We start from the raw sequence: 26,429 nt of genomic DNA on the forward strand, positions 1-26,429 counted from the left end.
TTGACAGTAATCATTTGACTGAGGTCATCAAACAACGTGAACACCACAGAAGATGAAACTTTTTTTAATTGATGTAATGCTGCCACCTAGTGGCATGATTTTGTAAACCCCCCCACTTTTTATTTCTATTTTATATATGAATTTGCATCTCTAAAACAAATGCTATATGTTAGGGTTGTATGTTATGGGGTGATGGTCAGCATCAAATTTCGTGAGCAGTGAGTAAATTAAATACACATTTTAAAACAATACAATGTTCTACAAGTTGTTCAATTGGTCCAATAATTAAAACATGTTTTTGATTTTAAGAACGTGAAACAATAATTAAATGTAGCAAACATTTTGTTTGAGGACGTTTTGGTTCTTGAAACCTTCCATAGACTCAACAGGAGTCAAAACAAAAGACAAGAGAAACCAGTCCTTCAAAATAAAGGCTGAATGATATGATGCATCAAAAAAGTCAGACACAAATGCTGACTCAGCACCCCTATCGTCAATCATTGGTATTCCCAGCTGCCTTTGATACTTTTTTGAAATGTTTAAAGCATTTCTCTCTCACATAGGTAGTTAGAAATCAGCTCAAAGGCAGACAAAGTAAATGGAACACATATCAAAGGCAACAGCACAGACTAGTGAATAAAAGGACAGTTCAGTTGTCACAAACTTCTTATCCTGTCATTTATTAACTGTTACGTGTTTTATTTTGGAATCTTTTAGCCGGAACTCTTTTTGTAAACGGCGCCTCCAATCACAGTGGAGTGAAGCTCATAGCTTCGTTAGCTTCGTGAGTGTTTGTAGGATAGTTAACAGTAGTTGTTTGCACATTCGGCTGTTCCCGCCATGGCGTACCAGCTGTACAGGAACACCACTCTGGGAAACAGTCTGCAGGAGAGTCTGGACGAGCTCATACAGGTGACACTCGCCTCAAAAACACCGCGACTGTTGGTCCACAGCTAGTCCACAACAGCGCGCTGCTAACAGCTAGCCACAGCAGGCACTCGGCTAACTCTTGTTAGCTCGCGGCGGGCTAACTGGAGCTCGGTGTCTATGTGGTTTACTTTAGTGCCGTGTTCTTCTACAGATGAATTAAAGTATTTGTATGAACAAGTGGGCAGTGTTGGTGTCGTGACCAATTTCAGTTTTTACGTTTTTGTCCTGTAGGTGAACAGCAACACATCTATGCTGTTATGATTCGCGATCATCCGAATGTGTTCTTGCTGGTTTCTTTATTATCATCACACTCAAACACACTGGGTTTACTGTACCAGTGGGAAATTTATGTTTGACTCAAAAAAGCCAAGATTATAGTCACACAAAGTACATATTCCTTACGTAAATACTATATATATATATATATATATATATATATATAGCCAGAAACCTTATATAAACAAAGTTGCTTATGTTTGGCTATTGTTTAGAATTAGGATTGATGTGGCAATATATTAGGTTTCTTTAGCAAATTATTAGTGTGACCCATTTTATTTAGACGTTTATTGAGCAGAACGGATGTCATGCATAGTTTCTAGCCAAGGCCAATTTGCATCCTCTGTCCCTCCCGGTTAGGTCTTTACTAATGAAACAAACGTTGAAGAGCAAAGTCAAAAACGGTACAAAACGATGAAATACTAAACCGATGAGGTCAGGAAACGGAAATTGTACAATAGTATGTAAAAGTCAGTGTTCACAGGCTTGTTTCAGCCATTGTTTTGCTTGTGTGTTTAAAACCTTAATCTCCGTCAATGTTTTGATTTCCGGTGGTAATGTCTTCCAGAGTTTGGTACCTATTACCGTTCGTTTCGCTGTTCTACAATAACTGTACCAATTCCACCATTTTGTTTGTTTACCAATTGGCAGAGCATTTCTGGAGCAAGGTTGTTCGCACACTTAAAATAAGTTTTAGAAATGAGAAGCCTATTAAACTGTCAAAATATAGTATATTTTTCTTGATAATTTGGCAATAGTGCCACCTAACAGGTTTCTGATCCATTACTTTAGTGCCTGTTTATATAATGACCAAGTGTGTGCAAGTGTTGTTTGGGTTAGCTTGGCCCCAAATGATTATACAATATGATCCATGGGGAAAATACTATGGTATTTATGCACATAGCACTGCGTTGTAATAAGGGCCAACTGAACTGCACTTGCACGTCACCTGCATGTCCTCTGTGTGTGGAACTAGCACAAGACAGTGAGGCAGGACTCTCTCTGTGTTTTTGAGTATAGCAGTGTTGTGTTTGTTTTTTTATCTTGTGTTTCCCTGTGACATTCCCCTGCTGCACACAGGAGGTTATTGACTTTATGTCAAAACAGATGGAGGCAACATCAACATCACCCTAGTCATGTGAGATGGCTGGAAAAAAGCTACAGTATGACCACAAAGAATCCCCCTGGAAATGTTTCACATATACAGTATAGTAAGAATATAGTTGATAGCAAATGGAAGCTGTTGCTTTGTAAACTGCTCAGTATGTGTGTGTGAGACACAAATGGTCGTAGATAGTAGTTGGATAAAGCCTTCTTGAGATAGTGTAGACTTAAGCAGGTGTAGATTTTATCATGCAAACATTTTATGAAGTGGCCACAATCACAATTTCTGGAGTCCTTGCCGGCAGCCATGTTTCCAGTGAGATGATACTTTTCTCATATGGGTTCTGGTCTAGTCAGCAGCATAGACTATGTGTCAGTATCTCGCAAAACCGAACTATTCTTAACCAGAACTATTCTTGTTAGAAAAAAACATTATTATTATTATTATTAATAATAATAATAATAATAATAATAATAATAATAAATATATTCCATTATTGTTTGATAATTAACTCTGTATGAAAACATTTCTGAACTGAAAATGAGCATCTCATACCTGCTGAGTAAAATAATGAAGTCAGACATCTTTGGTGTTTTTAATTAACATGTCTAATAAACAAAAAAAACAGTTCCAACAGAAATCTACTTTTGAAATAACTGCGATGTCATGTGTTGATTAATGAACTTAGGTTTTTGCTGGTTAGATGAACCATTGTGTGTGTGTGAGGATGTTAAACTTGGTCATGCATGTGTGTGCGTGCAGACTCAGCAGATCACCCCTCAGCTGGCTCTTCAGGTTCTCCTCCAGTTCGACAAAGCCATCAACACAGCGCTCGCCAACAGAGTCCGCAACCGAGTCAATTTCAGGGTGAGTTTTTTTTTTCGCCTCTTCTCTCTTATTTGGCTACAGTCATGACTGCACAGCTGGCAGGAAAGGAGACATTTGACATTTTGTATGCATGAAGTTACTTTTGAGTCCACAGGAAGAAAGGAATGGAAGTAAAACTGCTTTGAACCACTTTCTGTCACTACAGACCAGTTTGTTACTCACTGTTTCTGAGCTTGTGTGAAGTCATAGTCATGTGCAGGACATTTTGAACTCTTTCAGAAAACACAGAGTGTTCACATTTTAGCCTTTACACAGGCAAATGGGGTGCAGTAAGGACTCAAATCAGGATTCATTTGGAGAGGTTTATGTTTATATTCAACAGGAAGCTGTGACATGTTTATGTTGTGTCCCACCTCCCCAGGGTTCTCTGAACACCTACAGGTTCTGTGACAACGTGTGGACATTTGTCTTGAACGATGTGGAGTTCAGAGAGGTGACTGACCTTGTAAAGGTTGACAAAGTCAAGATTGTCGCCTGTGACGGAAAGAGTGAGTCAGTCCAGAACAAATCTGACAAATGGTAAGTGTAAAACTAAAATACTTTCACAGTTCACACCCACACACCAGTGTTTTGTTTTTTTTCATTGTTTAACTGAAGAAATATTTATTTGCTTGTTCTCTCTTTTCTTTCTTTTGTTTTGTGCATTTAACACTTTGGTTTTTTTCGCTCTCTTTCTCATTAGACTCTGGCTGACAACTGTCAGTGTTGATGACGGCTGGAGCCACAGATGGACCTGGATTGTACATATAATTTATTACAGCAGAGTGACAGCTGAGTGTATGTGTGTGTGTCTGTTTGTATGTGTGTGTATGTGTGTGTATGTGTGTGTGTCTCAGAGTGGATCAGTCACTGTTTGGTTTTATAATCAATTGCAGGCATTTTTGTTCAGTTTGCTGTTATAATTGAGCTGGATCATCTTTAATAAAAACTTAATTTAAAACACACAGCGTCTCGTTCTGTATGTCGTATGTACAGGCTGACAAAAAAAGAAATTCTGAATGAAATCTTTCACCAAAGCTGGAGTTCAGAAAATATGAAAGTGGTTGTTAATGTGAGTTTCTGTGCTTTGTGCTCTTCCTGTCCCAAGAACCAGCATGAGACAGAGAAAACATAAGGCTCACCTAATTAAATCCATGCCAGCTTAAGTCTATGCTATGCTTATCTGTCTACTGGTTTATCTTTTCCAACTGCAAATGACTTGTGTCGCTTTGTATACTGCTCTCTCACTGCACCCCTACTGTCAAATAAGTTGACATGTGACTTTATCTAAAAGTCTTCTTTGCATTTACACAAGTAGTAAGCTTACACCAACGTCACTTTTCGTAACCGGGAGGAAATTTAAAATTTAATAATGCTAACAGTTTTAGCATTTATAAGTTGCTGGTTTACGGCTGAAACGGTTGTCAACTGTAGTTAAAAGTTGTTCAAAGTTTATTCATGTGAAAATCGTACAGAATCAATCGTCTCGTAAGTGAAGACAAACCCAAACGTTTTCAGCTCATTCCAGTTTATTATAACATCGCGATTTCACATGTATAAAAGAGTGCATCTTAGAAATGATTTGATTACAATGATCAACGTTGAACTTTTGTTGCTCTTAAACGAACATATAAAAAAATTACGTACAGAATTCAATGCAAACAAACGTCTTTCTGCGGCAACAATGACTGATAAAAATCTTCAGGAATCATCACAATTTGATATATGGACCCAGTGTATGTATATATCTGTATGTATACCCCAGGAGCAAGTACATATTATGACGTATATACTCATATTGGTGTGCATTGTGTTAGTTGTGATAAAACTTGACTGTGTGATCAATACTGCATGTGGTTTCATCAGGAGTGGAAATGGCTTTTGCTTCCTAACTATGCAAGTGAAGGGAAATTAATAGATGAAGAGTGATGGATACATGTATGTACAATGTGGGAGACGACTGTTATTGCAAAGTAGGGCTGTAATGAATTGATGAAGGAATCAATTACTAATCAACTGTTTTTTTTTTTTGTGGTTTTAGCATGTTCGTTGCTCCTCTTTTACAGTAAACTTAATATTTTTGGTTTGCGGACAAAACAAGACTTGAGGGAATTTTTTTTTGGGAGTATTTGGAAACAATTGACATTTTTCTTCATTTCATGTTTTATAGAAGCACCAACATGGACATGATGTTTGTGAGACTTAAGCCCACATGCTGACAGGCAAACTCCACTGATATCAACCAAACATACAAAATCAACAAAACGGTTCAACTTGCTGAGTCACTGGTTTGGTGTTCGTCAGGTGCAAAACATCAGAAAGGCCACACCATCATGTGTTCAGTGACAGCTTTGGTGTGAGAGGAGCTGAAGCTGATCCTGAATCAGTTCTTTCCTGATCTAACCGCGCATTACACCACGGCCTCTGTAGCACCAGACGGACACATTAGCACCGAGTTTCTGACCACAACGTTTATTCTACAATCAAACAATATAGACTTGGGCCAGTCCACATTTCTAAGTGGAAATGGACAGCTTGCATTAGCTCTGAGCTCAAATGCTATGGCCTGAAATATTCACACGTTGAGGCAATAAGAATTATTATTTTTGTCTGCGCCATAATTGCTAGAAATGATTCACCAATTGAATTGAATAGGTTATACTAACATCTTCGTGCTAATGGTTAGAATCCTCTTATAGAGCTAGAAGCTCCACTTTTTTCCACATTTCCTCGAAACAAAGTGTAACTAAACCCCAATCTGTCAAGTAGTGAGCTGAGACCTGAGTTAGGGAGAAGAGGAGGGAGGAAGAGTGAGAAATAGAGCAGGAGACGTCGTCTGATAGCGAAATCTGACGTCAAACAAAAAGGGGAGGAGTCTGGGACAGCGAGCCTCACGCTGATTAGACAAGAGGGTGATGGAAGAGTGAACTAGGAAAGCCAATGGCAAAAATTTGAATGCAGTAGCTGGTGTTTGACCAGACAGAGGCAGTATAATTTCAATTTTTCCTACTAAACTGTGAAGATTTGCACCTGGATCTCAAAATAACATTACATTATATATCCAAAGAAAGTGGTTTAGGGGTTTGGTTACACTTATTACACTTATTGGTTATCAGTTGTATGAACTAAGTCACGGTTGCGGCCAAGCGGCTCTCCCTATTAATCCTCTGGCGAATTTATGTTTATGTACAAAAAGAGATATACGCTTATTTCAAGCAAAAGCGGCCACATTGTTGTTGAGTTCATTATCAACACGCACAGTCTCATAAAGTTACGCCACTGTTGAATTTCAAAGGGAGTTGTCACACAAACTGTTGGCTACACTGTACCCCTCAATTTATGGTGGTACTGCTTTAGTTCCTTTGTGCAAGTCAACTGAAATCTCACGGATACAAATAATGTAATAATAATAATACTACAGATATGGACAAGGGGCTCCATCTGTTTGCATATGTATCTAACGTTCTAACATTGAGCATAAATGACACTTATGGCCTTGTGTTAACTAATATACTGAATATCACAAATGTTTATTTTATGGACCATGGTAGCAAAGCAATTCTTCTTCCTCTGATTGAGGCGATTTAACTCCGACCTTCACCCTAAAGGCAATGTAGCCTAGGCTGTATTGGCAAGTGTGGCCATCAATTACCTGTATGCAATAAGAAATTAGCAAACTTGTGTGCTTAGATCTCTGTCAGGACGGTTCGATAAAACAGGCTTTATTTTAATCCTGTAAAATAAAGTAAATTATCAAGTCACATTGATTCAACTGAGAAATATTGACTTTGCTGCAAAATATTAGTAAAACTGGGCCTTTAAAGCCTAAAGTTAAGCAGCTACTCTGCTTAACTTAATTGACGCAGAGGCTGTTTGTAATTTAAGAACACACGAGGAGCGTTGGCCACTCAGCTGCCTCAGGTCAACAGGTGACCAGGTCAAAGGTCACATCATAGCTGCCCCAGATCACTTCATCACAAAAAAGAGCACCGACGGGACAAACGGTTCTGTTAGACGACAGCAGCAGCTATAAACTACACATTCAAAAATGAAAGAGACTTAAAGCAAATGTACAAGTATAAAAACTAATCTAGAGGCAAATTTAGGTATAAAACATCCACCAGGCGAAGCCAAGCTCCTCGCTGACAGTCCCTCTCTGTCCAACTCCACAGTACGACTCCACTTCGTCCATAGTCTGAAGATGGACTGTCCGTCCTCTGTACATTCCCCCCTCAGTGACCAACTCCTCTGCTTGTCCATTTATGTTCATCCTTCCCGTTCAGTCAAGGAAGCGCTGGCAGGCTTTCTTCCAACGACAGGCCGTGCACCACTGATCTCTGTGCTCGATGCCGTAAACCTTCCGACACTTCTTAGCCTCTCCGCGGATCCTCCTGACAAACACACAACACAGAGGACGTTTGAACACGTACAAAACACTTTCTGCGTGCCCTATTTCATTTAGTGATTATTTATGTATATATATATATATATATATATATATATATATACATATATGAATATTGAGTTTGTTTTTTTGGAAGTTCGCTACGTTTAAATCGTATTCCGTTACTGAGAATTTAAAAAATAACATTCTGGCAGTGAACGACTAGGGCAGGTGAATTGGTGCTAATTAAGGTCCCTGAGTGAGTGACCTTTGACCCATTTTGACTGATGCGTTATGTGTTTACATATTTTATTTTGTCAGCACATTAATGTGTAAAGTTTTGCCTTTAATTAAAAACAATTAATGTTAGATTTGTGTCACATTGTCCTTTTTTTGCACAAGAAAAAAACCTTGTTAAAAAAAGTAACTTTTACTCTTATCAAAATAGTGGTAATTTACTTGAGTACATTTCAGTATTCTTTAGAAGTTAGATAATGTTTTATTCATCATAAAACATCATAATACAATGTCATTTTTATGTGGGTGTTGGTGTGAGTACTAACCTGCAGGGGGTGCTGTGGTTCTGCAGCCACTGTTCCCCAACACTGACTGAACGCACTCTGAACGGCAAAGCCTGTGAGGCGAGAGGGAGGGAGAGAGAGAGAGAGAGAGAGAGAGAGAGAGAGAGGGAGGGGGAGAGAGAGAGAGAGAGGCGTGTGAGAGAGTGAGCATGTGTTTAAACCACGGATTTTACGATGTGAAAAACATGCTGTAGTTCTCCCAGGAAGCGTGCAGGTGGCAGCAGAGCACCGTGGGGAAAACTGGTGGAAAATATGACCACAAACCAACTGAGAGGATTTTCCCTTTGAATGAAAACCATCAGGGAGGAGCGCGCACGCGCACACATGTATAAAACCAGTTTGAACAGGCTCCTCTGGCCTCGAGGAGAAGATAAACAATAGGGAGCTGAACAAGCCTCAGACTGGAGAAAACAAGTGAGTGGGAGATTATTTCCCATGAGTCTTTGCTGCAGAAGTTTAAGCTGAGAAATATAAATGTATTTATTGAGTTAGTTAAATGTAGTGCAGGTCCTCATTACTGACTGAGTGGATGAATAATGATCTAGTCAATCGATTGCTTTTTTTAAAGTAGAATTAGTAAAAAAAAACATGTTTTTGTTTTGTCTCTAATAGCCTGGAATGACTGTTTACCTGTTTGTTGAAGCAGGTGGAAGGTGGGGCTGTCCAACGACTGGACGCCGCGATGGAAGCTGCCTCTGTGATGACTTGGCTGGGAGGCGGAGCCTAATGACACAACGCAAACGTTTTGTTAGCGAGCCGCGACATTGTCTTCATTTTACACTAAATGTCAACCGCTGTTGATAAGCTCCTCCCCTACCTGGTAGGAGTGCTCTGACTTGACCTGCCAGAAGCTGCCGGAAGGCGCAGAGGAACTCAGAGTGCTGCAGGTTGGGAACGGGGGAGATGGAGAGGAGGGTGATGAAGGGCTCGCTGGTGAGGCGGGGCAGTTGGACGGCGAGGAGGGGGCAGGGCTACAGGGGGGAGGGTGTGGAGGAGACTGATGCTGGGTGACCTCGGTGTAGTAAAAATCCTCTTCGCTGCGAGAACAGCGCTCATGTTCTCCACCACGGCTGCGAGAGAGTTCAAAAATAAAGGATAAGGAATAAGGACGTGCTCGTATTAGGACAGTTACAGCACGTGTTGGCATCAGAGGACACTTACCACAGGTGTGTTGTTCTGATGTGACGTTTGATTCCCACCACCGTGGTCAGCACCTTTCCACAGGCGGGCCACAGACACCTGTACGCCACCTTCACCGAGTTCTGCGGGGCGAAAAACCCACCGTGTCAGCTCTCACCCTCTGCTTTTATGCGTGCTACTGAGCTGTGAAACTGTGAAACACCAACTCACTCTGCGCTTCCTCGGCGCCGGCTCGTCAGAGATCTCCTGTTCCATCTCCATGTCCAGCCCCTCGTCGGGGACTGCAGTCAGGTTGACGTCATTCTCTAGGATTGGTGGAGACGGGGCCGGGCTTCCGTTGGCCTGGCCGATGCTCCAGTAGCCGCTGCCGCTGCTGCTGCTGTCAGAGAGCTCGCCGCCTACACAGTCCATCACCGGAGCTGAAAGAAGAGGACACCATTTGTTGCCACCTACTGTCTGTTTACTGTTAGATTTTTACTCTTTAAACACCGTTTGTCAGGGGTGGGACAAAAGTTTGACTCTTGAGATCTAAAATATGACTCATTCCTTTGACTAATTTCTTATTGCTTGGCACAATGACTGTCACATGACAAGTTATCTGGCTGAGGGAGAAGCTGACAGGTTTGGTCCTCCATAGAAACCACAGGATCATGTGACGGACAGAGTTACTGATCTTCTGTTGTCTGTGTTCTTGACTGTTGTTTTTATTTAAACCTTGAGTGTCAGTGACTTTTGACCTTGTTGGTCAGGTTTCTCTGTCCGCCTGGGTGAGACATGATCACCTGACGCTGTTACAGTTTAGTTGCTGTTGTCGTACCTGGTGGTTCAGGATTGGTGGGACTGTGCATCAGAGGGCTACAGGACAAACTGCTGAGGACCATCGCCGCCATCAATTCGTCCATGTCCACGTCCCCTGGACTCCTCCGTCTGCAGAAGGAGGGGAAACTCAGAGTTAGTCTGTTTGCTGGTCAGTGTAAAAACGCCGCGCCAAAACAGACATCAGAGATGACATCTGACCTGCTGGGGACGTCGATGCAAGAGGACACGCATCTGCTGTTGGATGGAAGCACTGACGAGGAGGAGGAAGAATGAGATGAAGGCCAAACAGCAGAGATGTCACTCTCCGTGAGATCCAGCTGATCCGCCATTCCTGGAGATTCACCTTTTCCTGCACACTGAAAATACACCTGCAAAAGAGAAACACCACTTTGAAGAACTATGACCTGGATGAATGAGAATCTAAACACACATCTGTGGTTCATTGTGACTGACTGAGTCAATCAAGGGAGACTTATCATAGAAGATCCAATCATTTTAGGAAGACTGATTAATGCTTCCTCCTCACCTTCAGTCCAAGGTGACCCCTGACTCTGGTGATGGCCTGAGGTCCCGCTGCCGTTGCCATGGTGACACCAGTCTTGGCTGTCTCTGGGTTTGCTCCCGCCGTACACGCGGAGCTCACCAGCGCACCGAGTGGTGAACGCTTCCCGAGGCGCGTCTTTGGTAGCATGTCTGTGTTCTGTGTGAGAGATTCAGAGAAGCAAGAAAATAGAGCGTCACCTTCTGCCGATCCTTGTAACTTATGTTAAGCAGAACTTGGAGTTGAATGTGAACGTGCTCATGTTTCAGTGGTTGTGTATGTTCTTGAGGACCTTTAAGTTGGTCTTGGGGATGTTTAGAAGATATAAGGCCATGCACATACATAAGCCAGATTTTGCAAAGGCAGTAAACTGAGACTAGGTCATTTGATTTACATTATGCTGAATATAGTTATTGATCAAGAGCACAATAATTCTACCGATTGTACCTTTAAAGCCAAAGTTATGCTATGTCATTTTATTAGCTTTATGTTCTACATTTCCCTTTAACGACAGCCCTAAATTGGTGGACAACAAGCAGTTGCCAACAGCTGTGTATGAACTCTTCAGAATCACAAATCAACAGGTTAGCAGACATGCCGCAGACTCTATCCAGAGTTGCCAACTCCTGCCGATCAGGATGACATACAATAACGTTCTCTGAGTAATTGTCTAATGAAAAAAATGATTCAGTCATGTGGTCATGCCTTTAATACCAGTCAGTTCAGAGACACGAATCAAATGCCTCTTCAGAGTTTGTTGCAGAAACGTGATTCATCGGACTGAACGCTGCCTCTCCAGACTTTTGCTGCAAACTAAGTCCCAAGAGCCCTCCAATAACATGTAATCTGAGCAGTGGCTGCTGGGAAGTCTTAAACTCTAGATTATGTTTAACTGTCAGATGTGTCCTGTGTTTCACAGATCTGAGAGAAATCAGACTGACTCACAGGCTACAGTGTCATTTACAGTCAGGATGCTATGTGTGTGTGTGTGTGTGTGTGTGTACTTGGATTTGCAAGCCTCCTGGGAATCTCATTTCTGAGGAATTGTCTACGTTGATGGTTAAGGTTAGGGTTAGTCATGAATTGGTTATGGTTACGGTTAAGGACAATGCTTTCTTAAGGCCCTTCAAGTGAATGGAAGCAATGCAGTGTCTGAAGTAGCATAGCTGTGCAAAGTTGTGAGTGTGTGCTCAAGTGTTTGGCCAAAAAGGCAGCGCAGCAGTGATGGACAAGACCTCTGTTGGCTGTGGTATTATCGGTGATGTGTCATGTTCGATAAATGAAATGTATAAAATATTACAACTCTCTATGTATGTGTGTGTGTGTGTGCTCATGGGCAGAGAATTACAAGAACTTTCTCCTGACAATGACTGAAAGGTCTAAATTGATGAACTCTGTGGCTGTGGCAACGTGATGACACACACATGCACAGTTTCACACAGTTTCCAGTTAATCAGTGAGTCAGAATCATGCTTTGCAACACGTACAGTATAACACACGACTGACCTCACTGTGCTAATGCAGCTGAGTCCATCACTGGTGCTTTTTTGTGTGTATGAACCGTGTTGTGTGTCCTTGTTGGGTTTTTCCAGATGTTTGTGCTCCATTATCAGCCGAGCGTCTTCAGAATAAAACACCAGTGAATCCCCCCGAAGTCACTTGACTGCACAGGGAAGTACCGGTACTTTTACTATGGTACAGTCACTGCATGAAGTGTGTTACTGTAAGTGAAAGAAGTACTTTTACAGTAACTACATTAAGTGCTTTTAGCATCGTACTGTAACCAGGTTAACTCAGGTTCTGTAGCTGCATGAAGTAATTTCAGAAGGGGGTGCCGCCAGGGGGAGGGAGGGGTATGTTAAAATGTTGGTAATATTTGACCTGGATGTGCGAAATTATACCAATAATACAGTTGTTCACAAAAAAAAGTGCAGCTTCATTCAGTACATGCTGTACGTGCAACACAATGAACACATACTGTACTGCACATACACAAACACACCCCCTCTGTCTGTGTGCGGCTCTGAGCTTTGGGCCAATCAGATTCCTCCTTTGCAGGGCTCACACCCTCCACAATAAGAGTCGCTCAATGAACACGAAAACAGGCCACAAACAGGACTTTAATTTTCTCCACTACAGTCAGAGTCTGAAACCACTTTACTCGATCTGCACAGTCTGTGGACAAAAAAATAGATAAAAAGACAAAACTCCAGAGTGACTTTCACAGTGTCCACACTGGGTGTCCACACTGTCTTATCAGCCCAACAACATTGGACTCAAAGACAAGCAGCAGGCCCACAGCGGTGATTTGAAATGACCAAATGTGGTGCCATGAAGGTCCTGACAACAGTAGTGAAAAAACAACAACAGTGGATTGATAGAGACACCAAAGACAAAGTTACTAAAGGTCTTTGTGAACTTCAGCATGAGACACAATTATCACTCCACAGTCCACACTTGTCCTTACTTTCCCTGTATCACATTTCACAGTTTGAACCAAGCAGCAGCAGACACATGCAAAAAGTACATCTCTGGACTCTGAAGTCAGAAAAAACAGCCAACAAATAGTGAATAAAAAGAATGAGTGAAATGAAAGCAAAGTGTGTGTATGTGTGTGTGTGTCGTTACATACCTGCACAGTCTGCAGCAGAAGAAAAACCACACTTCAAAAATAGGTTTGGATGTATCCACCACACTACTGTTCCATTTGAGCTCAGTATGTAAGTGTGAGAGTGTTTGAGTGAGCTGCTGCTGCAAGCTGCAGCCAGCGTCGCATAAAACCCGGAACGGATCCGGATGGGCAAACGTGAAAGGACACAAAACGAGAGGCACATTGTGTCACATTGTGTCACATTGTTGCGTGTTGCTGGGGAACTTTTACAGCTCATACGTTTTTATGACGTGTAGCTTCTTGTTTCTTGCAAGTGACAGACCTGTGCATTGTGGGTAAATCTGTCACCACCAACGTTTAAGCTGCGGTAGGCAACATATTGCACTTACCGATCCATAATTCCATATACCAAAAACATTCTTACAGTACCAGTCATAGGCGTCCTTCTGAATGTGGATCAATAAGTACATATGTACAATATGAGACCGTCACAGTCTTTGTATCATATGGAGCAGACTAAGCAGCTGCTTGGGGGGGGGGTTGTCCAATAGTGTGTAAAGAAAAAAGGCCTGGGCTGGCTTTGATATATAGAACCGCTCAAAAACTTCTTCTTTTCTGGCCCGTGTCTGGAGATTTTGATCAATCACAGGTCAGTCTAGAAAGAGACTGAGTAGATTTTAGTTTTAACGTTTAGAGCTTTGCATGGCCAAGCCCCACCTCATATTTCCAATCTCCTTATGCCGTACTCCCACAGCACGCTCCCTGAGGTCATCAGATCAAAGACTCATGACCCCCCCAGTACCTGTTTTAAGACATGCAGAGACTGTTCTTTCCAGGCAGCAGCCCCCTGGTTATGGAACGCACACCCTTTGCACCTACGCTGTATCGACTTTGTATCGACTCTGTTGAAAACTTCACTTTTTAGACAGGTTGGTTGATTTTACTTTGGGTATGATGGTTGTGTGTAGTATGTGCCCTCATTTGTCCTTGCTGTAGTAGTTTATTTATGATTGCACAGCACATAGTATCTGTAAATAATGCTATATAAATAACCTTTACTTACTTACTTAATCTACTGAGCAGCTGTACATTTACATCCCTATAGTGTCAAGGTCTCTATTCCAGCATTTGCAAAGACAACACTGCAGAGAAACCTAAAACAAAGGAGAGTCTAAAAAGAGAATCCGACCATAAATGCAATAAAGCACGTATGTCAACATGGGCGGAGCCTTTCAGAGATGGAGAGGTGGTCTTGGCTCATCTGTCACGTATGAAACAGGTGCTGCAGTCTACCGAAAATCAATACTTCAAATAAAAGTACAAGCATCTCACCAGAAAATGACTTAGTTAAATGTTGAAGTCACTTTTTATAACATTACTTTAGAAAAAGTCATTAAGTATATGATGTAATTAATCATCAAAAGTCATTTTCTGATATAAATTATACTTAAGTTTTAAAAGTAAAAGTATTAAAAAAAAAGTGAGGAGTTAGGATTGAGCCATGGTAGCTCAGTGGTAGGGCAAGTTGTCTTTCAACGGGAAGGTTGTGGGTTCAATTCCTGGCTCTGCTAGTCTATGTCCTTGAGCAACACACTTGAAAAGCTCTAGTTAAGGGAAATGTAATGGAGTAAAAGTTCCAAGACATATAAATAATAAAGTACAGATAGTATTTGTACTTTTTTACATAGCAACACTGTAACACTGTTACAGTTTAGTAATGAGAGCCTCCAAAATGTCCAAATTTATCCCACACCCATAATTATTTAGACCTGACCCTTGACCTTCAGAAGCCTGACGAAATCCAGCAAATGGAGCGACCTGCTGAGAGGTCAGAGGTCAACTCACAGAAGCGTCTTCACTTTGCAGAGTCAACAAACGCTGCCTGCTCCGGGTTTTCCCAGCAGCCTCCACTGTAGCTCCTCAAGTCTGTAGTAAACAAGGGAACCACGTGAGCTGGAGGTGGATGGCGATTGGTGGAAATCAACTGAGCAGGAACACACCCCACAGAGGTCTGTTGTTTACTGACTTGCTGCTGGAACCTCACTCATGTATATATATCATGTCACACATGCACGCACGCACGCACATTCACGCGCTGCTTCCATCTGTAATAATCCGCTCCCAAAATGAGTGTGAGCTGCGCAGGGAAGTTAAAGTACACACACACACATACAGAACATACATGAACACATGATTAACAAACGGAAGCAGCTGTTGCCACTTGACGACTTTTTCTTTTAGATTATTGACAGATTAAAGTTAATCTGAAGTGTGGTTACATTATGGTTAGAAATTAACTGGTTATAATTAAGGACGTACAGGCTTGTGTGTGCGTGTGTAGTTGCAGATTAAACATTAATTTAACAAGTAGCAATGAAAAGGAGAGAGTACCGAGTCAGTACACAGTGTTGTCGTGTGTACTGTGTGTAGTAGTACTGCACTGGCGCGTGCAGGTCTTCTCCGTGCAGTGATAACAAAGAGCAGCCTGTAGTGGGTGGAGAAGAGCCATAAATGATTATGTAACACTTAACTCCTAAAGAGGTAACGCGCGCGCGCGCACACACACACACACACAAATATCTGGTTGGGCGCGTGTGTGCGTGCTCTCGCCGTTCTCTCTCTGTGCTTGTGTGTGTGTGTGTTGGCACGTACCGCACGTATCGTGTGCTACGTGCTAACACTGCCGCGCTGCTGCTGACGAGGGGAACATTTAAAGGAGCAGTCCACATTTTCACTGAGAGAACAACACTCTGATGTGGAATCTGCTGCAAATATTCTGACAGTGACAACGTAACAAAACACTTCCGGATTGAGGATTATAATAATGTCGTTATTCATTCATTCATTCATTCATTTCTGTGTATCAGTTGAGTTACACAGAGGAGACAGGAACTAAATATGACCCAGAACGAATTAGGCCTATAGAAACTATAACTCGATTAATCGATTATTAATCTATTACTAAATTAACCGTCAAATATTTGGATGATTTAGGAATCAGTTTGGGCATTTTTTTCTCACTATTTTCTGCTTTCTTCGCTCCTTATGACAAAGAAACCATTAACACTGAATCAGACAAAACAAGACATTTGATAACATCATCATTTTCAGGTTTAAAAAATCACTGAGCAATATCTTTTCAACATTTTAAGGACCAAGCGACTAAATAATCGACAGATTATTTGATTATTATAAGAATCATTAGTTGCAGCCCTGGAATGAATTACCATTAAGATGTTTTTTTTCAAACATTGAAATAGAGTCTTTGTAGGTGGATGTTGTCTTAAAACAAAATCATAATGATACAGTATAGATGCGGAACTTCAGCTGTCCATTTTCAGCTGCTGTCCTGTCATCCGAGTTTCACCAGCCATCCAAAAAACTTGTGACTCAGTTCATTGCAACAGGATGTTACCAGCACACACACACACACACACACACACACATACACACACACTCTCTCTCTTGTATTTATATCCATTTTAAGACTTTCATTCCCCTCCAGTCATTTGGACAGCCTTCCCAAGGCCATATACCTAATTTTAACCATAACTAGTCAATGCCTAAATCTAACCTTAACCTAACCACAATTCAAATGTTAGCTCTAAATTCAACCACGTCCTCAGAAATAAGGTTTTGGTCAGGACAACTGGTCCTGAAAAGGTCAGTGATTATGCCAGAAAAAGTCCTAAAAAGGTAACAAACACACACACACGCACACACACACACAGTGTGTCTAATGTCACACCAGCAGAATCTCACTGACTCACACTCTGAGAATCATCTGCAGTTCATCTTCACTGTAAGACAAGTCACCTCAGATTAAAACAGTATTCCAGTATTCACAATAAACAACAAGCAAAAGTTCCATCTTGTTAGGAAACAAGGTTTGACCACATGTGCAAATAAAGCAGCAGTCTTGTATAAAGTACCTTAAAGGTCACTTTTTTATATAATATTACTTCAGTAAAAGACTTAAAGTATATGACATTTACTGTACTTAAGTATCAAAAGTGATTTTCTGATATAAAATTTACTAGTGAGGAGTTAGGAGGGAGCAATGGTAGCTCAGTGGTAGGGCGAGTTGTCTTTCAACTGGAAGTTTGTGGGTTCATTTCCTGGCTCTGCTAGTCTACATGTGTCCTTGAGCAAGACACTTAACCCCATGTTGCAGTGTGTGAATGGGTGAATGACAAAAGTATATATAGTGTAAAGCAGCTCATCAAGACTAGAAAATGCTATACAAATACAGCCCAACTCTTCTTCTTCTGATTTGATTTGGTAGTAAAGAGTAACAAACATAGTTAGGGGAAATGTAGTGGAGTAAAAGTAAAAGTAAAAGTTACGTGAATGTTGTACTTACAGTAACAAAGTATTTATTCTAGAGCTGAAACAAATAATTGATCAATCGGTTTTAAGTGTTTTTCATGATTAGAACAAGATTTCCGATTGTTTAAGCTTCTTAAATGTGAGTGTTTTCTTCATTTATTTGCTCTGGATAACAAAGAAATCCTTAAAAGTTAATCATTTTGGTTTGTGGACAAAACAAGACATTTGAGAACATCATCATTTCCAGGTTTCGACGAACACCGATCGACATTTTTTAGGTTTTCTGATATTTTATGGACCAAACGATCAATCGATCAATCAGAGAAAATAATCAACAGATGAATCTATTGTGAAAATAATCGTTAGTTGCAGCTTTAATATGTACTTTGTTACATAACAACACTGTAAAGCAGCATATTCCCCCATTTTTACACATTCAGATCACCCTGAGCCCGTGAAACCACTGTGCAGAAGCATTATGAAAAATACCTTTTTTATTTATTAATTTACAGATGCTTTGGATGATTGTTGTTGTTTTTGATGTCATTTAAACTATTTGTGTTCTTTCTCTTTTTCTTTTATCTCCATGTTGGAATGTGTAGCAATATGTTTTCACTCCACACATTTTAGACGTTATTCCTTCACAATGAGCACCTGAAAATTAGGCATTGGGTAAGTACGAACTGACTGCACATGCTGAAAACTGCTGACTGATAAAATGGATAAACAATTAATCAGGATAACAAATAATGATAATAACAATAATCATAATAATGCTTGCTCATGGCTTCCTTTCAGTGCTGGGCCCCTTGAAACTGTCCACACAATCCATCCCCTTACAGCCACCCTGGATTCTGTATGTGCCTATAATGTATGCTTTGCAGTGAATATGTTTCCTCATTTCAGAAGGAGGTGTAAACCAGCTGCACGTTTGATTGCATTATGGGAAACTTGTGGAGGAAACGTCAGCAGTCATCTCAGCTGCTTTCTTATTCTGAATTTAAGATGGCAGATCAGCGATGGATCTTCCTCTGTATTCCTTTCTTCCAGTTTCATCCCTTTTCCGCTCATTGTTTGTCTTTAATCTCTTTCATCATCCTTTCTCAGTTTGTTGTCCATCTTTTTGCATATTTTGTCTTCCGCGTTGAATCCTTTCACCTCTCGTCTTCTCGTCCTTGTGTTTTTCCCTTCGTTCTCCACCTTCCTTGAGTCTTTCACAGTTCATCCTTTGTCTTTCGTCCATCATCCGTCTATCTCCATCTCCCTGTTGGGCAGTGGTGGTGAAAGCTCCTCCTCTGCCACTTCCTCCACCTGTAGCACCTCAGGCGCATAGGCGGGGGGTGCGGCCTTTCTCTCCTTCCTGCTGATTTGAGCATAAACAGGTTTACTGTCACTGATATCCTCCTCCGCTGTTGCCGCCTCAAACTGAGTGATGCTCTCTCTGCCGTTCCGCTCCGGCTCGTGATTGTTGGTTGTTGGTGTCAGTGCGTTGGTTTGACTCGGCTCATCAATGGTTTGGTAGATGGGATCTGTGCACAGGGAGATACAGGCACGTTTAAAGTGGGTAAGCACCCCATTACGCACTGACACAGGAGAGCTTTTTCCCGTAATAAAAAAAAAAGAAGACTGAAATTGTTCATGTTTATTTCCACAAACAGATAATTAGTGACCTTGTTGCCATCGTGGCCCCAGGTGGCTCCTCCACGCCATGTATGGAACCGGTGTTTCCTCCTCAGTACTTGACTCTAAACACATAAACACACACACACACACAAGGAATGAGGTTTCATCTCCAGTGGCTAAAAGCAATTGAAAGAAATTAAATCTCAAACATGACGCACCACCGGTGGTATTAGAGTGAGCAGGAGTCCTCTCCATCACTGCTGCACTGCCGTTGGGCCAAACACCTGAACACACACACACACACACACACACACACACACACACACACACAAGCAAAAGAGTGAGGTATTTTGTGGCTTTCATTATTTCCTTATTCTGTTCTAGTCATCATCTTTAAAGGAAGTGTTTCATAAACCCTTTTATGGACAAACCATTGTCACCCAAATTTCTGATGCAACTTGTGGCAAGAGCAAATTAACTCCCATTTCGTAACATTTTTTAAAAGGTAAAAACCAGCCACCCTTTCCGAGGTGTAATACAGCAGATATGAGTCTTTTAAAAGTGTGATGGTTCGGTAATGTTTGGGTTTTGGCAGCCTTATGCTTTATGGAGGCCTCACTGTCTTGTGCTGCCACGTTTCTACAGTTAGCCTACATTGACATATGTTTGATGCAAACCTAAGCCCACATGAACCTGAAGTATGAACTAAATAAGAAGAAATGAGGAAACAGAGAAACAGAAAGTTGTGAAAGTGGGTTTACATAGTTTGTTCTGGTGAAAGTCACTGTAGTTTACTCGGGAAAGGGAGGGGCGAGCGAGAGGAGGAGTCCTCCATTTGTTGCATTCTTCAGTTTCACCACTAGATGTCATTCCTATATACATTACATTTAAAGTTTTCAACCTTTTAAAAGGTTTGGGGCAAAAGAAATCTGACATTTTCTGTGACTGCAAAGAACTCTCCAGCGACCCATCTGTGAGTCACAATCCAGGGAAGGGCTGCTCTAAAGTAGGATTCTGATTAGTCAGATGTAATAACTGTGGAACCATGTGAGTTCAACATGCACAGGCAGACCTTGGTTGTGCTGTGGTGCCCTCAGGTGGCTCCTCCAGGGAGTGAGCGCAACTGGGTTCTCCTCCGTTGGAACAAAATCTGCAGACAGAGAACCAACACAAGTCCATATATTATTTTTCTTTCTGCTTAAGAACAGCACTTTAAACTCAAATTAGAAATTTTCTTTTTTTTATTCTACACTTTTCAGTCAGAAAACCCAATAATGAGGGCAGGAGGTGAACGGAAGACACCCACTTACCCTTTTCATCATTTTGGATCTCACCAATCATTGGATTCTCTCTCGCCACCACAGTTTCCTCCAGTTTCACCTTTGAATAAACACAACACTCATCATTCATTCATTCATTCATAAGTCAAAGGCAGAGGTGGAAAGTAATGAATTACATGCTTAACCTTGCATTACTGTAATTGAGTAGCTTTTTGTGTACTTGTACTTTTTAAAATAATTGTTTTTTAATTTGTAAATGTACTTATTATTATTGACTTAGTATGTTTTAGTTTGTGTTTACATCTTTTATTTTGTCAGCAATCTGTAAAGGTTTCCCTTTAATTAAAAACAATGTTAGATTTGTGTCCTCTTTGACACAAGAAACCTTGTTATTAAAGTAACTAAGTAACTTTTACTTTAACTTGAGTACATTTTTGGACTAGTAAGTACTTTTACTTAAGTAAAATCTTATCAAAAATAGTGGTCCTTTTACTTGAGTAGAATATTTTAGTACTCTTTCCACCTCTGGTAAAGGCCTAAACGTAATCCGAGAGGTTAAAGGTCACTTACCACACTGATGAGTGTGGAATGGTTTTTTCCCACATTAGCATCTTGCAGATCAAATGAGCGTCTATAAAAAACCAGAGAGGAAAACAAATAGGACAAATGAGATTATGGTTCAGAAATCAGTATTGATTTTCTTTTGTTTGTTTGTTTTGTCGTTGACACAAACAAAAACCCACAAATGAGAATCCGGTGACCTGTTGCAGTCGCTGCAGAGAGCAGTGAGGAGGACAGAGAGCAGGAGGAGGAGGATGATTGACATGATGACTCCTGATGACAGCAACCATGACCCAGCAACCCCGCTAACTCCGGCGAGTCCGCTGACCCCTGCTCCAACTGCAGCCATGATCACTGAGCGAGAACCCTGAGAGAAAGAAATCACACATCAAGGCGTGTTTTTGCGAGAGCAGGTACAGGGAGTCAGCGGATGGTCAACTTCTGGAATGTACTGTATATTCAGGAATGTATAATGACTGTTGGTGTGGCCAAATCTCCTAAGACACATGTGCACAGAGACACCACACTGACTTTGTTTGCCTGATGCAGCGATGTGTCAGTGCCTCCGGCAAATCCACCCCATAAACAAATACAAGTTAGTCACAGAGAGTGTGCTTTTTTTTTCTCCGTATCATTTAACTGATTTTTTTAATGAATAGTTTTTATGTTAAATAATTTATATTCATGACATACTCCAGGACAAACTTGTAATCACGCACTACTACTATTATGTATTGAAAATGCCTTGAAACTAGTGATTGAGACCAAAAACCCCCACACAAAACTGTTTACTGATGTTATAATTCAAGTGATATCCTTCAAGTCAGTTCATTTTCTCATAAATAGATCATTACCTCGGCCAAAAAGTCAAGTAAAAACAAAGAAAGTTGCTTAAAAACAGTGGGAAAACACTTCAAACGCTTCCACATAAGCTCGTTTCACTATACACTTAACATTCTCTGTGTTATTTAGTGCCATACAGTTATAGTGCATGTATTTAATGCTTTCATGACATCGCGAGATGTGTGGACTGCAGCTTGTGCAGCTGCTGTTTTCAGATGTGGATCCTGCCGAGGATGTTCAACCTGTTTGACAGTGAATGGAAATGAGCTAGAGGCTAATTTCAGTTAATAAATTCAAACTGACGATGAGAAGAAGAAGAAGAATCACTTGATCACTTGATTTTCAGTTAATTGTACTTTCTGTTTTGATTCATTTTATTTTTAACTTTAGGTGATCAATGTTCGTTCTAGTTTAATTTTCTAGTTTATTTCCTCGTGGATCCTGTTTACCTTTGCTTTGTAGTGTTTCTTCCTTGTATGTTACCTGTAGATTACCTGTCTTTTGTATTTATTTATCTTTACCTTTTTTTTCCCTTTGTATAGGATCTTCCACTATTGTAATTTTTTGTGCCTCTTGCCTGACATGCACCTGTGTTTTGACTCCTGTGTACTGTACTGTACTGTACACTGTTTTACTGTTTTTTTTTTATGGCACTTTTTACCAATTATGGTATAACGACCTTTGCACTGAAGAGATGTGTACGTGAAGCAGCCCTGTGATCACACAAAGTGTCATCATATGCCGTGTTTTTCGTTGATAATGGATTCCTTGATCATGCCTAATGATTCCAGGAGGCTAAAGTTCAACGTACACCTCCTCCTGCAGTTGAACTTAACATACTGTACGTACAACTAGGTCAATAACGTTATCACAGTAAAAATGAGCCGATATCGATAATTCTTGCTCCTGAAAGAATGTTAGTTAACTGTAGTTTTAACTTGAACTTCTAACGAGACAGAAAACAAGCACTGTGTCACGAGGCGTCAGATCTGTTAGTGTTTTGTCCTGTTTAGTCAGTTCTTGTGTTAGTTTATGTTGGTGTTGGGTTTGATTTTCACTTCCCCTTTTATTTTGGTAAACGTCCATGTCTTCCTGTCGCGTTGTTTCTCTTGACACATCTTCCCTAATCCCCTCATGCACTTCACCTGGTGATCCTTAAGTAATCACTCGCACCTGCCCTTGATTCCCTCTCCCCCATATAGTGTCCCCAGTTCCTCTGTCATGTGCCAGTGCATCGTTTATGCTTCCAAGAGAACACGTCCAAGTCCAAGCCTGTTTCACCTTTTGTTTAGTAGCTCTATTCCCAAGTATAGTCACGTTTATTTTCTCCTTTTCTCCTTTCTCCTTCTATCTCCTTCTTGTTTTGTCCTTCAAGAGAAAACAATAAATACTCTTGAATCTTGCATCGTGCCTCCTGTCTCGTGCACTTGGATCCAAGCAGTGTATTCACCCTCCTTAACACACTGGGTAAACGCAGCAACATTTCACAATTCAGAGGCAAAACATTCATGGCAAATGTGTGCTATTGCACAGTGTATATCATCATATGTTTTATTAAATTGGGTTGGGGATTTTTTTGGTTTGGTTGGTGGATGTTACATCATTTTGACTATTACAATAATGATTCAGTTTATATCAGTAAAGATTTAGATGTGTGATTTAAGTGTTCCATTGATTCCTTAAATTCTAGTTGAGCAGTGTATACTGAACCTATTTGACACTGACGAAAGTTAGATCTCAAGATATACTGTTGATTTATTGCCCGGCCCCATATACTAAACTAAACTCAAAGGACAAAGTTCAGTGAAATAAGAAAAATCTGAATCAAACTTGGTGACACGTGACCTTTAATGTCAGTTCCCGTTTGTTAGAGAGTGATTTGCATTCTTACCTCGTTGTTTCAGTTCCCACTTAATGAGTCTTGAAGCAGCACTGCAACCATCGTGGCCGAGACCTGTCAGACAAACAGCAATGTTATATCAAACTGCTCCATTTGTATACAAATCTCTCCATGTAAAGGAACAGTTTTCCTTATATGTGTCTTTTTAAAGCTTACAGATACAGACAAAGTAGAGCGTTGCCCCTGGAAATGGTGAACTCAATGAAAAACAACCTCAACCACAACGTCCTTAAGTGTCTCCGCCTTTGATGTCCTCAGTAAGTCGCACCTCTGCCCTCAGGTGAATGTATTACTTAATAACTATGTAAGGACATGTGGAAGGATCTGTTTTTGTTTGTAATGGAAAAATAACAGGCTGACATCGAAACATTAAAATTAGATATTGCTAAGTGAAAGTAAGTAGTTATATTTGTCCTGCACACAGGAAGTCACTTCATCACAACATAGTTTCAGTTCACACATTTTCCCTTGACAGTTGAAACTTTTTAAAAAGGACTTAAAAATAATAATATTTTGTATTATTATTATAATTTACTATTATAATAATGTCATTTAAATCACATGTTAAACATTTGAAACTGCTTAAATACTCATTATTTTACACATATACTGTATGTACCTATACTGAATAGCTACATTTGATTAAAAACATTAATAACAATGATAATGACTATTCACCACTGCTGTTGTTAGTATATTGTGTTCCCTTTCATGAGATATGAGTCATACCACAAATGTTATAAAAACTATAAATCTATATCTAATAAAAATCTATTTAAGCAATTAACTGTTCAAACATATTTCCAGTAGAATTGTATATATTTTAATGCTCCAGTAATCTCCAGATACACGTGTGTATGAACAATACAGTACAGTACTCTGTGTTTGCAGTACAGTTACCGCTTCTATTAACTTGAACTCAATGCGATATTCAAAACTGAAAATTATAATTAAATGAAAGGTCTCAAAGTTTACATTTTTACATGAATGGAAGATTGACTGATATGAGCTATTGATTAATGTCGTACATAGTTAAAATAGAAAATAATAAGTTTGTTGCTGTTACGTACCTGTGTGGAGACAGCTGTGAGTTCAGTTTCACATCTAGGGAGTTGGTCCTGCTGTTTACTCATTGACAGACTGAACAAATACTGAGTTGCTCTGCTGTTTGAGCTGTTTAAAGACACACACACACACACACAGGTTTGCACAGCTATTCTCTTTAGGACACTGCAATGTCTGAATTTTGGCAGCCAAAACAAAGTATTATTTCTAACTTTCTAATCTATTTATAACCCTATAACCTTCAGTTAACCACGATTAAAATTTAACTGTAAAATTCAGTTTCTTAAAAATTAAGTCTTGCCCTATTAGGATCAGGTTTTGGCCCCCTTGAGGACCATTTTTCATAAAAAGGGCTTTGTTTACGCCAGCAAATATCCTACAGGGGTAACATATCCAAGTACACTCGTATACTGTTAAAAAACACAATACACACTCTTTGTTTAAACCTGTAGAGTCAATAAAAAGGTCTTATTTTTCTCCACTTCATTTTGTTGTATTTGCACTTCCTGTTGAAAAGGTGTGTGAGTAAACGCAACCCCTTTATATTTGCCTGATTTCGCAACATTGTGTCAATATTTCAAAACGTATGTGTGAAGTGAATAAAGCACATTTTTGATTTATGTTGCATCAATCACACATTTTTACAAGCTTATGAACATTGTTCAAAGATAATGTGTAGAAAACAGATCAATAAACAACACAACACAACTTATTTTGTGATGTGTATTTTGCAGAGCCTCATATATATATATATAAACACATATATAGTGAGCAAGTGAGCTATACATATATGTGTGTATATATATATATATATATATAGCTCACTTGCTACCTTGTAAAACCTAGCATACTCACTTGCTAACTGGCTAGGTTGCTTGCTAACAGCAGTGTAAGAGGTTTTGTTTTAGAAGTGGTTTAATTTCTGAGTTTGAAAAGATTTGAAAAATGAATGCCCTGTTATAAATTTTGTTTTACTTTTATAGTTAGTTTGTTTCTGTCTTTTAAACATGGCAAAGGGCAGGAGAAGTGTATAGAATGTTCACTTCAAACTGGTGAGTCTGTTTGTTTGTGAAATGTGTTGCGCTAACAGTGTATTTAAATTGATATTGTTGTATGACTACTGTCGCTTGCTATCGAGAGGTTAAATTACAAAGACAAACTGTACGACTTAAATTAAAAACAGGCCTAAATATGTGAGGCATATAAAACATTTTGTGCTCGTTAGCCTCACTGCTAGCTTTGCCAGCACATCAAAATGAACTGATTTGACTGCTGTGTACTGTTAGCTTCTATCAGCTCCTTCATCATTCACTGTGACACTGTGTGTGTTATCTATAATTGCTTTACTGCGTGATTTTATATTTTGTGGTGCCATTTATAAAGGACTTTGAACTTCTTTAACTTTATGAAACATTTCTATGGTATAAAACAGCATGATTAACTAAAACCTTCCTGACAATCCTAGCTCTGTAGAGAATCAACCCTGGGACTTGTCCTTGTGTTAGATTATAGAAAACGGACTCATCCATTTTTCTATAAAATAACATTTAGGGTCCCACAATGGCAACAGTAAT

The 26,429-nt window shown here is 40.1% G+C and overlaps 3 protein-coding genes across 7 annotated transcripts; 1 reads left to right on the forward strand and 2 right to left on the reverse strand.

Annotated features, from left to right (window-relative positions):
• The first annotated feature begins 661 nt into the window (after nucleotides 1–661).
• Nucleotides 662–3,752, forward strand: gtf2a2 (general transcription factor IIA, 2). The gene is made up of 3 exons (XM_058628634.1): nucleotides 662–912; nucleotides 3,074–3,178; nucleotides 3,561–3,752. The coding sequence occupies exons 1-3, from the start codon at nucleotides 841–843 to the stop codon at nucleotides 3,720–3,722; spliced, it is 339 nt and encodes a 112-aa protein (XP_058484617.1). The 5' UTR covers nucleotides 662–840; the 3' UTR covers nucleotides 3,723–3,752.
• Nucleotides 3,753–4,689: 937 nt separating this feature from the next.
• znf395a (zinc finger protein 395a) lies at nucleotides 4,690–13,956 on the reverse strand. Of its 3 annotated transcripts, none has more exons than XM_058629168.1 (10): nucleotides 13,276–13,956; nucleotides 10,629–10,802; nucleotides 10,301–10,470; nucleotides 10,101–10,210; nucleotides 9,494–9,702; nucleotides 9,305–9,405; nucleotides 8,961–9,213; nucleotides 8,774–8,866; nucleotides 8,126–8,196; nucleotides 4,690–7,569 (listed from the first exon to the last, which is right to left on the reverse strand). In XM_058629168.1, exons 2-10 carry the CDS (start codon nucleotides 10,791–10,793, stop codon nucleotides 7,458–7,460), a joined length of 1,284 nt encoding a protein of 427 aa, XP_058485151.1. In that variant the 5' UTR covers nucleotides 10,794–10,802; nucleotides 13,276–13,956; the 3' UTR covers nucleotides 4,690–7,457. The 3 variants fall into 3 exon arrangements, with proteins under 3 accessions (XP_058485151.1, XP_058485152.1, XP_058485153.1); XM_058629169.1 differs by lacking the exon at nucleotides 13,276–13,956 and adding an exon at nucleotides 12,646–13,171; XM_058629170.1 differs by lacking the exon at nucleotides 13,276–13,956 and adding an exon at nucleotides 12,150–12,208.
• A 3,974-nt stretch (nucleotides 13,957–17,930) lies between these two features.
• Nucleotides 17,931–24,949, reverse strand: LOC131459391 (uncharacterized). 3 transcript variants are annotated; one of them, XM_058629172.1, is made up of 9 exons: nucleotides 24,861–24,949; nucleotides 23,782–23,844; nucleotides 21,230–21,414; nucleotides 21,057–21,117; nucleotides 20,517–20,586; nucleotides 20,279–20,356; nucleotides 19,425–19,490; nucleotides 19,254–19,328; nucleotides 17,931–19,112 (listed from the first exon to the last, which is right to left on the reverse strand). In XM_058629172.1, exons 3-9 carry the CDS (start codon nucleotides 21,394–21,396, stop codon nucleotides 18,826–18,828), a joined length of 804 nt encoding a protein of 267 aa, XP_058485155.1. In that variant the 5' UTR covers nucleotides 21,397–21,414; nucleotides 23,782–23,844; nucleotides 24,861–24,949; the 3' UTR covers nucleotides 17,931–18,825. The 3 variants fall into 3 exon arrangements, with proteins under 3 accessions (XP_058485155.1, XP_058485157.1, XP_058485156.1); XM_058629174.1 differs by having other exon boundaries at nucleotides 21,248–21,414; nucleotides 24,861–24,948; XM_058629173.1 differs by lacking the exon at nucleotides 24,861–24,949 and adding an exon at nucleotides 23,947–24,183.
• Nucleotides 24,950–26,429: the final 1,480 nt, after the last annotated feature.

The sequence above is a fragment of the Solea solea genome, chromosome 5 (genome assembly GCF_958295425.1).
Source record: "Solea solea chromosome 5, fSolSol10.1, whole genome shotgun sequence".
Taxonomy (NCBI): Eukaryota; Metazoa; Chordata; class Actinopteri; order Pleuronectiformes; family Soleidae; genus Solea; species Solea solea.